A 14,032-nucleotide genomic window follows, 5' to 3' on the forward strand; every position below is an offset into this window, starting at 1 on the left:
CTGGGACTGAGACTGTGTGTGTGATGCGTGTGCGCTGGGCTTGGACCGTGAACATGATTGATGCGTTGGTTTACGCATCTTGTCCCCGGATAGCGAGTGATGCGGACTTGGCGAGTAGACACCGCGCGTGGAGACGGGATGATGATGGGGTGGAGACTGAGTACGTTCTCTGACAGTGTAGTGGAGAAGGAAAGATGGAGTGTTGGAGGAGTGGATGGGGAAGTGGAGATGTAGATCTGTATGCGTGTTGTATGGTACGTGTGGAACTGGCCAGCGCTTCAAGGACGTTTGACGCGTGATTCTGTAGCGGGGAGACGGGAAGCTAGTCGTCATGACGTTGCATCGATATATGTCAAGATGGATGGATGGTTCTACTATAGCGTGCTCTTGGGCGCTTCTTTGTCCTTCATCGAACGAACTAGTCGGAGTGCTTCGTCGAGTCCTCGTTTCGTGTTCTCGAAGTACACATGTGAGAAGGAGCTGCTGGCTTGCCCACTGATGGTTCGCGCTTGGATACCGTGGCTTATCACACTTCCCTGATATCTGTGTTAGCTTGTGCTGTTCTCTGCCACGCGACAATGAGAGAAAGATGAAGATCGCAAACTCACTCTCATCAAATGGAAAACTCTCGCAACATCCCATCGATCCTGCCTCGGATCCCACCCTGCCTTCTCTTCATAAACCTCCAACAACTCCTGCATACTCGGTAACCCATTCTGCTGTTGATTCTCCTCATCATACACGTCTCCCCCCTGATCATCCCTCACCGTCTGCACAGTCGGCCCCCCAGGGATACCCACCTTACTAGCACGATTCCAATACGGCCCAGTCATATACACAACATCCATAAGCGGATGTCCCAGCGTACTCAACTCCCAATCCAAGATAGCAACCACCCGGGGCTCAGTAGGATGCAAGATAATATTATCGAACTTGTAGTCGCCGTGGATGATGCAGGTGCGTTCCTGGGGTAGGTGACTTCGTATGTAGGATACGATTTCGTCGAAATGCGGGTGCGCGCGGCCGAGTTGCTGGCCGGTGGTTTTGTCGCGGACTTGGGCTTGTTGCGATTCGATAAGGGAGAAGGTGTTGCAGTGGCGGGCGTAGAAGTTGGTTTTCTTGCCGAAGGAGGTGAGGCCGATGGTGTCGGGGTTGATGGAGTGTAGCCAGGCTAGGGTTGAGATGACGGATTTCCATGCTGCGCGACGGTCGGAGAGTGGCAGGGTAGAGAGGTTGGGGTCGGTGATTATACGGCCTTGGATGTACTCCATGACCTGGTGAAGAGGTAGGTATGTTAGACGAGAAATGTTTGTTAGGAGGGTAGCTGGGACGTACGTAGAACGCTGTTCCAATGATCGATGCATCCATACATAGACAGTATACTTTCGGGACTGGAAAACCTTCAACAGACCCCAGTGCTTTCAACACTTTGTACTCTCGGTCGACTTGGTGTGCTACAGGCGAGATGATGGTACCGCTGGGTTTCTTCCGGAGGATGTAGCGTGTGCCAGCCGCATCGTCGACATAGTAAGTCGGATTGCTTTGTCCATAACCAATCTTTGTCGATAGTACGGGCGTCTTCAGATTGGGTATCTCTTGCTGCAGGTACAGACCGAGCTTTTGGTCGTCCAGATCATGTTGTGTCTTCTCTTTCTGTGTGTTGACCATCGTGAAGTGTGCTTTGCCTAATGCCTTCGACTTCTGCTATCGCGTTACAGACAAGTAGATACGTAAAACCCATGGTGCTACTGAAGGTTAACATTGGCGTCGTGGTCGTGTGCGAGTAAGCTGCGTCGATCCAATGTTTTTAGCCTCGGGCAATCGCGTGTGAGGGGTTCTGGAAACAGGCTAGTGCTTGCGGGGTGAGCGCCATCACGATCAGAACGAAGCTATAGTCTAGCAATGAAGCTGAATTGACAAAATCTCTACGCTAAATTATCGCGCAAAACGAGTATCAACTATACTCTGGGTATCCCAAGAAAAGCTATACAAAAGCCCGACTATAACGCCAAAGCCTGACGGGGGGACAGCAACAACACCTCGACCAACCGTCTTCCACTGTTCTACAACTTCGGTACAAGAATTAAAACCCTTCCACATGGCGCCGAATGTCTACATGTAACTTTTTCCAGCCAAATACTCATTACGCGTCCTCACGTCGACGCCTCGCTTCCTTCGCTGCTGAAGTAACTTTGATCTAAGCGCAATATCCACTCAATCTTCTCCCTCTCGCTTCGCGCTCGGAAGATGTACGTGTTGCTTCTCGCGAAGACAGCAAAGACAACGTCCTTGTGCGCGCCGGCATTTCCTTGGCCGTTGCTTTGCTGTCCACCTCCAAGTAATTTCGCGATTTGCGGCGAATGGTCGATACGCGCTGTGCTGACATTGATGGCGTTGATCTCGTCGCCGTCTGATGAGTAGATGTGGAGGTATGGCTTTCGTAGTTCGACGTATCGCCGTATCCAGCGCGTGTTTGTTGGATCAGGGGTGAGGAGGTAGGACGCTTTCATTAAGTTAGGGTTCTTGCTAATGAAGCGGACGGTAGCTGTCAAGCTGGGGGTTGGGTTTGGCGATGGAGAAGGAGAGCGTGCCGCAAAGGCGGCGCCGTTGGTGGGAGGCTCAAGATTCGTGGGGTTGAGGATGATTTCTGCAGGCGCTTTCTTGGTCTTCCAGAGCGAGACCATGCGTTGGAGGAGTGCTATCTGAGCCTCTTCCAAGGGCTTATCCTTTGAGGAAGCAAGTGCGGAAGCAGGTATGCTCAATGCCTTGGATGACAAGACAGAACGCGCTGTTTCTATCTCTGCGATCCGAGCGCGGCGCTTTTCTATGTGGATGAAGTCGCGTACCAGCGAAACACCGCGCGGCGTCCAGCCTGCGAGCTGCTCTTCACCCTTCACGTAGTCGTCTTTCGTGTTCATTCGCCAGAGATCTGTCGCGCGCTTGACGGAAGTGGGGCGAATAGCAACGTTGAAGATTCCTACTGTCGAGTGAACGACCTTCACCGTATTCCATATGTTCGCCAACGAGAAGAGAGAGGTCTGGCGCATGTAAGAACGGCCCCGGATTTGTACGAAGAGGTCGAAGGAGAACGACATCGGTTCGATAAGTTTGGAAGATGTGACGTCGAACAGCAGCGTGACTTTCACGCGGAAGTTATCCTTTGTCGCCCGATCGAGAATTTGAGACGCGTGAGCCGTACTGTCCCATCGTCCTACAAATTTGACATTTGTGGTGCCATCGGCGTTCTTCCTGATGACAGGTGGGGATGTCAGATCGACAGGCACTTCTTTGACGGGTGAGCCGTAGTTAGGACTGTTACCAGCTGCATCGACCAGTCGGATGTGACCCATGCGCAGCGACTTGACATCCTCCCATTGTATTGTGTCTCCAGAAGTATGAGTGAGGTTGACAACGATGCGGCGCGCTAGACCCTGGTGGAGTTGGTATACCCCAGCGTCCATGACGTTGCTCTGCGTTACCTCGACGGGTTGGTATGTCCCATCGTCAGTAATCTCCTGAATCTGGATGCGGGAGAAGATGTCATGTGTATCCTCTGTGTAGAACTCCGACTCCGGTAACCGAGCGTGACGGCGCTTCTGCTTAGGCTTTTCCGCAGAGTCGCGCATGTCATCCCAGCTCAGCAATTTATCGAGGTGGATATCCGTGACCTTTGCGAAAATGGAGATTCGAAGGAACGTGTCGCGCGGGCTCGGGTATGGAAGACTCATGCTGTGCACACTCTCGAAACGGATAGGGCCTTCGTTGAAATCGGTGATCCAGGTTGTGGTCGTGGCTCCACTTTCGTCTGAGATGCCGGGTACAAAGAGCACAGCGTGGACTTGGGTGCCCTCTCGTTCCGGAAACCCAACAAGCTCATGCATGCCGACGTTGAACTTGAGCGTAGTCGAAGGTGCTTCTGCAGACGAAGGTTCTAGTGATAGTCGAATGATACCAATGGGATTCGCCGTGTAAGGAGAGATGACATCTAGGCTGAAGTCTCGCACTCTTGATTCGAACACAGCAGCAAGCGGAACGTCCACATCGCCGATGCGCGAGAACTCGGGCATGCAAGGTTCTGAGAACGGTGACTCCGGGTTGAAGTGCTGGAAGTATTCGGGTCGGTTCATATACTGATGCATTTGATGCATCCGTCGTACACGATCGCGTAGCTTCTGTAATGACCATAGGTGCACCACTTCGTTCTTGAAGTCGATGACACGGACACCAACGCAGGGCTTGGACTGGCTGTCGAGGTATTCATCGTCTTCACCTGGAATGCCCATGTTCACCAAGTCGTAAGATGACGGGACAGTATGCCCGATATCGACAATGCAGAATTGGAAGACGACGCGCTTGTCCATCTGTTGACTCATAACCTGAGCCTCCTTCAGAACAGCGGCGTTCTGCAAAAGTGTCTCCGCCATGGTGACATATTTCCTTCGCCGCCACTGTTTGAAAACAGTCCGGATCAACTCCAGTTGCTGCTCATTCTGCTCGTTGTGTGCATCCTTTGCTTCGGCATCGGCATCGGCCTCGGCTTCCGGCGTTCCGCTGCTTTCAGGTTCAGGTACCCACTCGTGTCCAAGCTCTTTCATTTGACGTGCAAAAGCCTCCTTCTGCTGTTGTAGCTGCTTCTGCATCTCTTCCTTCGCAGCCCGCAGTTCTTCCAGCTCGACTTTAGCTTCTGCATCAGCTTTCAGCTTTGCACTGTAGTCCTCTTTCCGCTTGTCCATCTTCTCTTCCATGTCTTCTCGTATCTCCTCCATCTTTTCGCTGCCGTCTTGCCTTGGCGTGGATGGCATCGTCAACATGGTATCGAGCGAGAAGTTGTCTAGTGTCCCACCAGAAGCGTACTTCTCTCGTACAGGATATGAGGACATCGACTCTGTATCCTCGTCGCTGAAGATGCGACTCTCGGGACGTGCTTTGCGGGTCTCGCGCAACCTGCTGAGATCTTCGAAGAGTGCCTCAAAGTCTTCGTCTGGAAGGTTTTCGATGCGTTTGTCTGGCCCCAGCCACGCTGTAAGAGCTTCTCTGCGCGCGTAGGAGAACTCGGATTCACGACCGCGTTGCCAGAATGCAGGCGATCCTGCCCTTGGACTATCGGGGTCGAAGTCAGAGTTTGCGATGCTGATGGCGCTGTACGATCTGTCGTGACCGGGTCGCGGTGCAGGCGAGGGAGAGTTGAGCTGGCTGGCGGTAACCGTCTGTCGAAGTAGGCTTGTGCCTACTTCAGCACGCTCAGCTCTTGCCTCTTGCGGATTGTTGAAGCGGAAGATGTGGAAGTCGCCAAGGATGATGCGGTGGCCGCTCTTGAGTAACCTTGGCTTGTCGATGCGTACACCATTGACCATGACGCTAGCGGTTTCCTGGGGTATCACCGTCACCTTGCCGTCCACATTCTCGAAGTGACAGTGTTCGGCAAGAATCTGCGAGCCATTCAGACGTATTTGTGCGGTTTGGCCTTCAACATCAGAATTGCCAACGGTCGTTGTGCCCGGCTTTAGGTTGTAGACGAGACATTCAGTCAAGAGTGGATCATCACTCAAGTTGACCAAATGAGGCATGTTCTTTGGTGTTGACAGACCAACGAAACCCTTTTCGATACTGATACCAAGCTCTTCCAGCGCGGCTTCTCGTTCCTTGTGGATTTCTTCAGTCTTTTGCAGCTTCTCTTCCCAAGTTTGGTTCAACTCGGTATAGAGTTTCTCTGATTGATCAAGCTGCTCTGCAATCTCGGCCTTGGATACCTTCTTGATCGAACCGTCTGCTTGTGTGATGGAAACGATCTGCTTCTCCAATGGTGTATCGGGTGCGTACTGTTCTTCTATGATGCCATTCGCTCCGGCAACTCCACCGCCTCCTCCACCCAGCTGAGTCCGCAGTTTTGACAGTTCTTCCTTGAGCTCTCGGATCATGCGCGCGTTCGGGTCTTCGTTCACGACGGCGTGGTTCTTGATGCGTTTCGCAGAGTCGGCGTAGCGGAGGGTCGAGAGGGTTTCTTCGAAGTTGATGTCGGCCGGAGAGATGGCAGCAATCATGGCTGTCATACTGTTTCCTCCCAAAGAGTCTTTCAGAAGCCATGTCAAGATGGAGTCTCGGTATGGCACTTGGGTACCCTTCTTCTTGCCTCCCGACGACTGGTCTGCAAGCGCTGCAATGACACGACCCAATGTAGACAGAGACCTGTTGATCTCGGCACCCTCCTTCAATCTCGCGCCGGTCGCACCCGTCGACTGAGCTCGTTCTGATCCGGCCAAATCGACCAAACTGATCTTGGCGACCCTCTCTCCGCTCATGCTTGTCTCGACATCGTGGCGCTTCTGGGTAAGGGTGAGGGTGAAGACGGCGTGCGATCGCGAGGACGTCTCGTTCATGTTAGTGGCCGCTACGGTACGGGCCTTGTTTCCCTCGTCCATGAGGTTCTCGATTTCGGGAAAGGACTGGACGACCAATTTGGCGAGATCTTCGACATAGGGACCGGTGGACGGATGCTCGCGAACTCGCAGGTTCCCTTTATTCGAGGGGTTCAGCAGGTCGCGTACGCGCTCGTTGTAGATTTCCAGGTAGGAGACTTCGACGGTGCAGGACGAGTTCTTGTCTGCCTGTAACCCCTTGATCCTCTCGAACATGTCCTGGCAAATCTTGGGGATGATTCCGTACTCGGCGCCATAGCCCATCATAGAGTACGACTTGCCCGAACCCGTCTGGCCGTAGGCGAAGATACAGTTGTTGTAGCCCTGGAAGGCATTGTCGAGCAGCGGCTTGCCAAGATCCTCGTGGAGGTTGTCCTGGCCGGCATAGTTGGGAGCGTCGCGGTCGAAGGACCAGTACGACCTGTCGAAGGCGAACGTCTTGGTGCCCTCGGAGGCGGCTTTGGCGGCTTTCCCCTTGATGTCGGCATGTTGGGGAGGGGAGAGGATGGTCTGGTCGCCCTTCATCTGCACGATACACTGTGCATTGCGCGCCTTCTCTGCGCGTTGTTAGTTGCAGCGCCTTAGTAACGCAAGGGGGCTGCCTACCTCGGCCGTTGAAGGGCCTGCATCGCACCACGACCTTGATGTTTCCTCCGCCAGACGCCATGGTGGGCGTGGTGACTTTGTGCGTGCTCGGAATCCGGGGTATGCGGACAAAGGAGATGGCAACGGGCCGCTCGGTCTATGCAGCGGTCAGACGCGGGATCCGGGAGACTTCATGGGCGGCGACGACGGTGGACGGGCGAGGGCGAGGGCGCGGTCGCGGTCATCCACGGCTCAGGAGGCGGTGCTATGGCGAAGTTGTTTTGTTGATTGACCACGCCGGTGCAAGATTAGGTACGCGATCCTGGTGTCCCGACCCCTGCAGCCGACCACGAAGCTTGGACTGGCCTGTCGTCACCTGTGCTGCGGACCCTGACGCCGTTCAAGACACTGACATGCACGTAGTCGAGACGGATACAAGTTGATTACCACAGACTATGTCTTTCACGTCTCGAGGGTCGCGCCGCCCAAAGCGGTCGGTACCTGACATGTGCCATGCTGGGGTCATCCTAACGGTGCCTGCGTCATCCCTCACCAAAAAATAATTCCCCAGCCGCGACACACCCACGCGACACCAACTCTCCACGCGCCCACGATTCAATGTCGGATACAGAAGCGACGACGGACATGTTCGCGCCCCCCGTGAACCGCGCCATGAAGGTGCTGGACCGCAGCTTCTTCCAAAAGACCATCCCCACCTCGGCCGCCCGCATCTTCAACCCCAAGGACATATCGCGCTGCCGCAAGGAACTCACCGCCAGCAAGGACACGCTGCCAAGCAATCGCATAGATCCGATAAGAGTCGACCCCGATTCAGAACAAGCGTCGAGAGGCAGCAAATGCCTGCTCCTGCGACCAGAAGTCGTCCACTCCGGTGAGTCACCCCATGGCGGTAGTACATGGGAGTACTGAGTCTGAAACCAGGCAGATCGGACGACCTGGTCCCCTAAGCTGCGCGATCTCGAGCAAGACGGCACACTGGGCGTCATACCCTACCAGCTGCAGCTCAACTACGACTACTTCACCTACTCCGAAATCACGAGCGCAACCATCCCCCCACCCGAGTCCGTCCACGACGATGAGATACCCCAGGGTTTCGCCCTCGCCGGCCACGTTGCCCATCTGAACCTCCGCGAACGGTACTGGCCTTACAAGCACCTCATCGCAACTGTCCTCGCCGACAAGAACCCCATGGTCAAGACGGTCATCAACAAGCTCGACAATGTAGGCACCGAGAACGCATTCCGCACCTTCCAGTACGAAGTGCTCCACGGCCCGGACGACATGAACGTCGAACTGCGCGAGCAGGGCTGCACCTTCAAATTCGACTTTGCAAAAGTATACTGGAACACGCGTCTGCACACGGAGCACGAGCGGCTCTGCAACATGTTCCGCGAAGGCGAAGCCATATGCGATGTCATGGCCGGAGTAGGACCCTTTGCCGTACCCGCGGGCAAGAAGAAGTGCTTCGTCTGGGCCAACGACCTCAACCCCGAATCCTACAACTCGCTCGTCGGCAACATCAAGATCAACAAAGTAGGCGACTTTGTCCGTTCCTTCAACACCGACGGCGGAGCCTTTATCCGTCAAGCCTCTGCGGATCTGTTGACAAGCGACGAGCACTCCATATCCATCTACCCCAAAACCAAATCTTCGCGCAGTAAACCAGAAGAGAAGAAACAGCCTGAACCCCTCAAGACGCTCGTCCAACCACGATTCTTTTCGCACTACGTCATGAACCTCCCCGCCTCCGCCATTACCTTCCTCCCCTCCTTCATCGGTCTCTACGCCAACGTCCCTGGACATCCAGCCTCTGAAATCAAGAAACTCCTCGCGCCGCACACTTCGCAGAAATTGCCTATGATCCATGTACACTGCTTCTCGACCAAGAGCGATGATAACGTCGAGGAGATCAAGGGCATTTGCGAGGAGGTTAGTAGGCAGTTGGGTACCGTGATCACACCCGATATGGAGGACGTGAACGTGTATGATGTCAGAGATGTGGCGCCGAAGAAGAGGATGTTCTGTGCTAGTTTTAGGCTGCCTGAGGAGGTTGCTTTTAGGGAGGTTTGAGGATACACTGTAGACGTGAAAGGGGCAAGATAGCATGTTGTTGGGCACACGCTTTACATGAGCTAATACTCACTGAGTGAGCTATGTTACAACATGGCAACGCTGCAGCTGAGGCCGATTGATATCCATCCATCAGGTTGCTCTCCCCCACATGCTCTCTTCCACATGCTTTATAGATCCATCAACATCTCATCCTCGATATCGTCGTCAAACTCACCCTTGATTCCACTCACATCTGCCTCTCCTGCTATCCCCATACTCTGCCTCTCATCCCCTCCCGTCAGATCAACAAACTCCTCCATATCGAAATCGAACTCGCAGTCATCATGCACCTTCTTCTCTTCCTCGACGACAGGCTGCTGAACCACGACGCCAGAAGCATCACCGACATCCATCGAGACATCATGTTCGATTCTCTCGCCTGCAGCGCGTCGTACGTCTTGACTTATACTCACCTCCATCTGCGCAACATCATCCACCTCTTTCCTCGTATCAAGCGCCCGCTGAATCCCCTCATGCATCTCACATCGCGCATCCGGTCCATCGATCCTCTCATACCGCTGACACAACATTGCATCCAACGTAACCACCCACTCCATGATCTTCTTCTCAAGCACCGGCTCGCCGAACACGTCATATGCGCTTTCCGACGCGTAACCCCATTCTGGGCTGTTGAGCTGCATGTCGAGTTTACGCGAGCTTTGTACGATGGTGTCGATGCTGGCTGGAAGCCGGAGGATCAGGTCTTGGATCTGGAAACCATCGGGTGTGCGCTCCAGTGGGAGTTTGGAGGACTTGGTGCGCTCGAGAGCGTCTGTTGTGCGGCGTCTGAGTCGATGCGGTTTCTTTGACGTTTCGTGGGGTGGTGCGATGCGAGGCTCCTGTCTTTGAGATGCTTTTTGGGGGCGGGACGGGGAGCTGGAGTGTTGCTGTTCTTGCGTTTTGAAATATGCTTCCATCTCTTTGGCGCTTTGGTCGGGATGGTGCGTCTCTGGAGGCTTTGAGATTCGGGTAGATATCTGAGGTTTAAAGCGATGGTCTTCGTGTTCAGCAAACGCTTGAAAATGTTCAGCCACTCTTCGCGAATCAGTATCCATCTGACCGTCATCGTTGACCAGTGAAGAATTTCTGGTGCGCTTTGAGCGGGACTGCGGTTCCGCTGAGGAAGCTCGAGAAAAACCATCAACCAGCGGATTAGCTATGTCCTTATCTCGGCCGCGTCCAAAGAAGTTACGGATATCAGTGTTGTCGTTCGAGTGAAGTTGTCTTGCCACCAACCGGTCAGCTGGGTCGATCACGGGTCTGCTTGGTGAAGATAAGGCGTTGTTCGGGAATGACGCTCCTCCAATCTTCTTGGCCTGCTTCTGTCGACGAGCTGGTTCGAGAGCTTGTGTGCCAAGTACATACTCTCCGAGCCCCATAGCATTCGACCTTTGCTTTGGTGGTGCAAATGGTGTATTTACATGAGCCGGTTGAGTACGTCGGTTACGAGGAGCTGACGTTACTGGAGGAGTCAACCGCTGTGAGCCCTTTCCGATCTGGCTGTAGTCCGTGAGTCCTGACTTGATGGAGTTGATGTCAGATCGTGCGAAATGGCTCGATAAGGCGTTCTGTGGCGGAGGACCAAGACGCTCGTGACGATCTCGACTGACCGTGTCCCGCTCTTGTGTCCTGTCGTCGAGAATTCCAGCTTCTGAACTGGGGCGCGATACATGCTGAATACTACGCTCCAGTTCAGCATCCAAAGGAGACCTCATGTTCGTCTTCGACAAAGTCTGAGGCGTCAGGGGCGCCGCTGACAATGGACGACGTGGAGTAATAGCAGGACTGGGAGAAGAGGGGTGCGGTTCGCTACCTCTTTGACTTTTGGCCGGGCTCAGCAGTTGTTCGTTGCTCGCAGCTTGTTTGGGCTTGATCGTAGTGTTCATGCGAGCAATGGTCCATGGATTAGACACTTCCACTGCGCGTAGACCCTTCTCCTCTTCCTCTTCGACCACAGGTGCTGGGTTTTCTTGCAGAAACTCTAGGTCTTCCTCATCAATACCATACATGCTTGACCTCCAGCGTGGCAGCGCCTGAGCCGGATCAGTCGTGGGTTGCTCATTCCGGTTTGCAGGCTCATGCTCATGTATCGTGATGGGGCTTTCGATGCGACTCGGTAGCTCCTCAAATTGGGGCTCATACTGCTGTTGTGCAGACGTCGGCATCTCGGCATCCTGAATATCTGGAATATCCTGGATAGCCTCAGGATAGTAAGCTTTGAGCAGCTTATCCACAACGGCAACAACCACTTCGCTGTTATCGAACATGACGTCGTCTTTGGCTGGTTCGATGTTGGGGTCGTAACTGTCAGGTGGACAAATGATGTTCATGCAGAAGAACGGATCCTTGACGCCAGCCAGCGCAGGCGCTGATTTGCGGAGTCGTTCCTTATAAGTTGTGATGATCCGCTTGATAGTACCACGACTGTTCGACACAGGCCTTGCATCGATTGAGACGAACGCCCCTTGATGGGCTATCTTCGGTCCGCTTGCACCTGGCTTTGGAAGGAAAGCATGAACCTCGAAGTCGTTGGCCACCAATGCAGTCCAATCACACTGTAGAGCGCAATCCTTACCGATGACTTTCAGGACTGCATCTTCAATGTTGGCGTCGGCTTTCGGCGCATAGACAAAGTCACCATTGCTGTTCTTCGCTTTCAGTACGCGGAGCCGGAACCGTATAGTAGGCCTAGCCAGTGCATAGGCTTGCATCAGCCGCCGGATCTTCGCAAGCGTTTTTGCTGAATTCTTGATCCCTGTCTCCTTTCGGACGGGTATGAAGTCAAAGAACTTGGTAACCTTGACCGTCGTACCAACTGGATGGGAGTCGTGTTCAGTGCTGCATACATTAGTCCGTGATAGCTACGCGTGAGATTACCATTGATGTCTTACGAAGCCAGCTCGCCGTTCCGATCATATTTCAGCTTGACAGCGACTGGCTCTCCTTCTACTCGAGTAGTGACAGAAAGCGAGCCACTCATATCAGCCATGCTTGATAGCGCCTCACCGCGAAATCCCAGCCATTTCCCTCCGACTTCTCTCAGGTCGTGAAAATCTCTGATTTTGCTGGTGCAGTAGCGGCGACATACAAGAGGGCGATCTTCAGCTGGTATGCCATGGCCATCATCTTTGACTTGGATAGAGTCGACCGTGTTAACAGTGGTATCCACAAATATGCTCTTCGCTCGCGCATCTAGAGCGTTGTCTATGAGCTCCTTGACGACGGAACTGGGATCAACGAGGACCTGTCCGGAACCGATCTGTCGCGTTGTCGTTGGTGGGAGAGCCGCGATGCTGGGTACCGCAACACTGTCGAGGCCTTCCGCCATGCTGGTAAGAGCGAGAATGAAGTTGCGGAGGTCCTATCGGTGGCAAAAGATTGAGCTCGAGTGAGACTCATGGTTTGGTAGTCGGTGCCTCCATCGTGCCTACCTCTTCCACCCGAGTCGCGTCCGACGTGGAAAGAGCCCGACGCGACGCGCCGACTGCTTCGCGTGCGCACTCATCTCGTCTACATTGGTCTTTGCTATGTAAGGAACGCTGTGTGAATCGCGTGTTTATACGCGATGTCTAGGTGTTAATAGAGATGAGTTTAGCGTGCGTCATCGCGTGCTCTCAAACTGGCTCTCAAAGTATCCAATCACAGCATAGATAGCCTTGGGATGCGGGAAGTTTGCCAGAGCTCTTAAGAGGGCCCGTTGCCGCGATTACTGTCGCTGCACGTATCCGACGGACTGTTTTTTTACCGTCTGAGTTTCGCGCAGGACAAATTTGGGCTTGCTGTACATTCGCGTTGTTGAGCTTCACACTTTCTTGCTGTCTGGAAACATCTCTAGGTTTACAACATAGAAGGTATACTTTGCGCACCATCGCTGCGAGGCTTGAAGTCATGCTAATTACGTAGTCCTCTTGTACAAATCCTATCCCATGGCTTATGCGACTGATGCTGCACGGTGGCGAGCCCTTTCGACACGAGACGCAGACGCGAATGGCCACTTCATTTACTCCGTCAAATCTACCCGAATCTACTGTCGACCAACGTGCCCTGGACGACTAGCGAGGAGAGCAAATGTCGGATTTTATGCGACAGCACTAGAAGCAGAGGCAGCTGGGTTCAGGGCGTGCAAGAGATGCAAACCCAATACCGTACTCGAAGACCCACAGGAGCGAGCGGTGGAGAAAGCATGTGTACTGATTGATGAAGCCTTGGAGAACGAGGACGCCAGCGCGTTGAGACTGCAAGACCTAGCCAAGAAGGTCAATCTCACGCCGCGGTACTTCCATAAGATCTTCAAGGACAAGACGGGGTTGACACCGAAGGAGTACGCAAAGAGAAAGGCGAACGAGCGCAACAGCCCCAGCACGCTATCGACATCGGCGACAGCAGCAGATGGAAGTAATCAGTCTTGGGATTGGGATACGTTCGATTTCAATGATCTAGTCGACTTGGGTGCTGACGCGAGTGCTCTCAACACGGAAGATCTCGCCGTATTCGAAGGGCAATCCTCTATGATCAATCCCGATCTCGACGTCGACATGACCAACTTCATCCAGTCTTGGAGCGACAGTTATGCGCTCGGCCAATCGGTCTCGTGGCCTGCCGGCTGCGACAACCTTGCCGACCCCTTCCTAGGGTTGCCAGACACTATGGGCTTGTACGAGAAGGCGAGGCCGTCCGTCTCCACACTCGAGTTGGATGCCGCGGCCTTATTCGACAGCGATAGCGCCAGCAGTGCTCTACAGACGTAGCCTCCGTAGCGTCAATACATAATATGCTATGCGCATCTCTCAAGATGTCGCATTGTGCCCTTGTCATTACATCTGCTCGCGCGATATGTCATTTCTGTACCCCCCGAGTCGACATCGCGCGTCGTGTACGTCACGCGTTGTGTGTAGCGA

The 14,032-nt window shown here is 53.8% G+C and overlaps 5 protein-coding genes across 5 annotated transcripts; 2 read left to right on the forward strand and 3 right to left on the reverse strand.

Moving 5' to 3' along the window:
* Positions 1-374: 374 nt before the first annotated feature.
* On the reverse strand, positions 375-1,668 carry J4E88_004278 (uncharacterized protein; the record flags this gene model as incomplete). Its single annotated transcript, XM_049397925.1, has 3 exons — positions 375-536; positions 609-1,274; positions 1,336-1,668. The coding sequence occupies 3 exons, from the start codon at positions 1,666-1,668 to the stop codon at positions 375-377; spliced, it is 1,161 nt and encodes a 386-aa protein (XP_049256370.1).
* A 485-nt stretch (positions 1,669-2,153) lies between these two features.
* On the reverse strand, positions 2,154-7,083 carry J4E88_004279 (uncharacterized protein; the record flags this gene model as incomplete). Its single annotated transcript, XM_049397926.1, has 2 exons — positions 2,154-6,973; positions 7,023-7,083. 2 exons carry the CDS (start codon positions 7,081-7,083, stop codon positions 2,154-2,156), a joined length of 4,881 nt encoding a protein of 1,626 aa, XP_049256371.1.
* Positions 7,084-7,619: 536 nt separating this feature from the next.
* TRM5 (tRNA(m(1)G37)methyltransferase) lies at positions 7,620-9,092 on the forward strand (the record flags this gene model as incomplete). Its single annotated transcript, XM_049397927.1, has 2 exons — positions 7,620-7,893; positions 7,948-9,092. 2 exons carry the CDS (start codon positions 7,620-7,622, stop codon positions 9,090-9,092), a joined length of 1,419 nt encoding a protein of 472 aa, XP_049256372.1.
* A 170-nt stretch (positions 9,093-9,262) lies between these two features.
* On the reverse strand, positions 9,263-12,462 carry J4E88_004281 (uncharacterized protein; the record flags this gene model as incomplete). Its single annotated transcript, XM_049397928.1, has 2 exons — positions 9,263-11,972; positions 12,026-12,462. 2 exons carry the CDS (start codon positions 12,460-12,462, stop codon positions 9,263-9,265), a joined length of 3,147 nt encoding a protein of 1,048 aa, XP_049256373.1.
* A 598-nt stretch (positions 12,463-13,060) lies between these two features.
* J4E88_004282 (uncharacterized protein) lies at positions 13,061-13,882 on the forward strand (the record flags this gene model as incomplete). The annotated part of the gene is made up of 1 exon (XM_049397929.1): positions 13,061-13,882. One exon carries the CDS (start codon positions 13,061-13,063, stop codon positions 13,880-13,882), a length of 822 nt encoding a protein of 273 aa, XP_049256374.1.
* Positions 13,883-14,032: the final 150 nt, after the last annotated feature.

Source organism: Alternaria novae-zelandiae (assembly GCF_023758075.1).
Source record: "Alternaria novae-zelandiae strain BMP 2774 chromosome Unknown scaffold_7, whole genome shotgun sequence".
NCBI classification, from domain to species: Eukaryota; Fungi; Ascomycota; class Dothideomycetes; order Pleosporales; family Pleosporaceae; genus Alternaria; species Alternaria novae-zelandiae.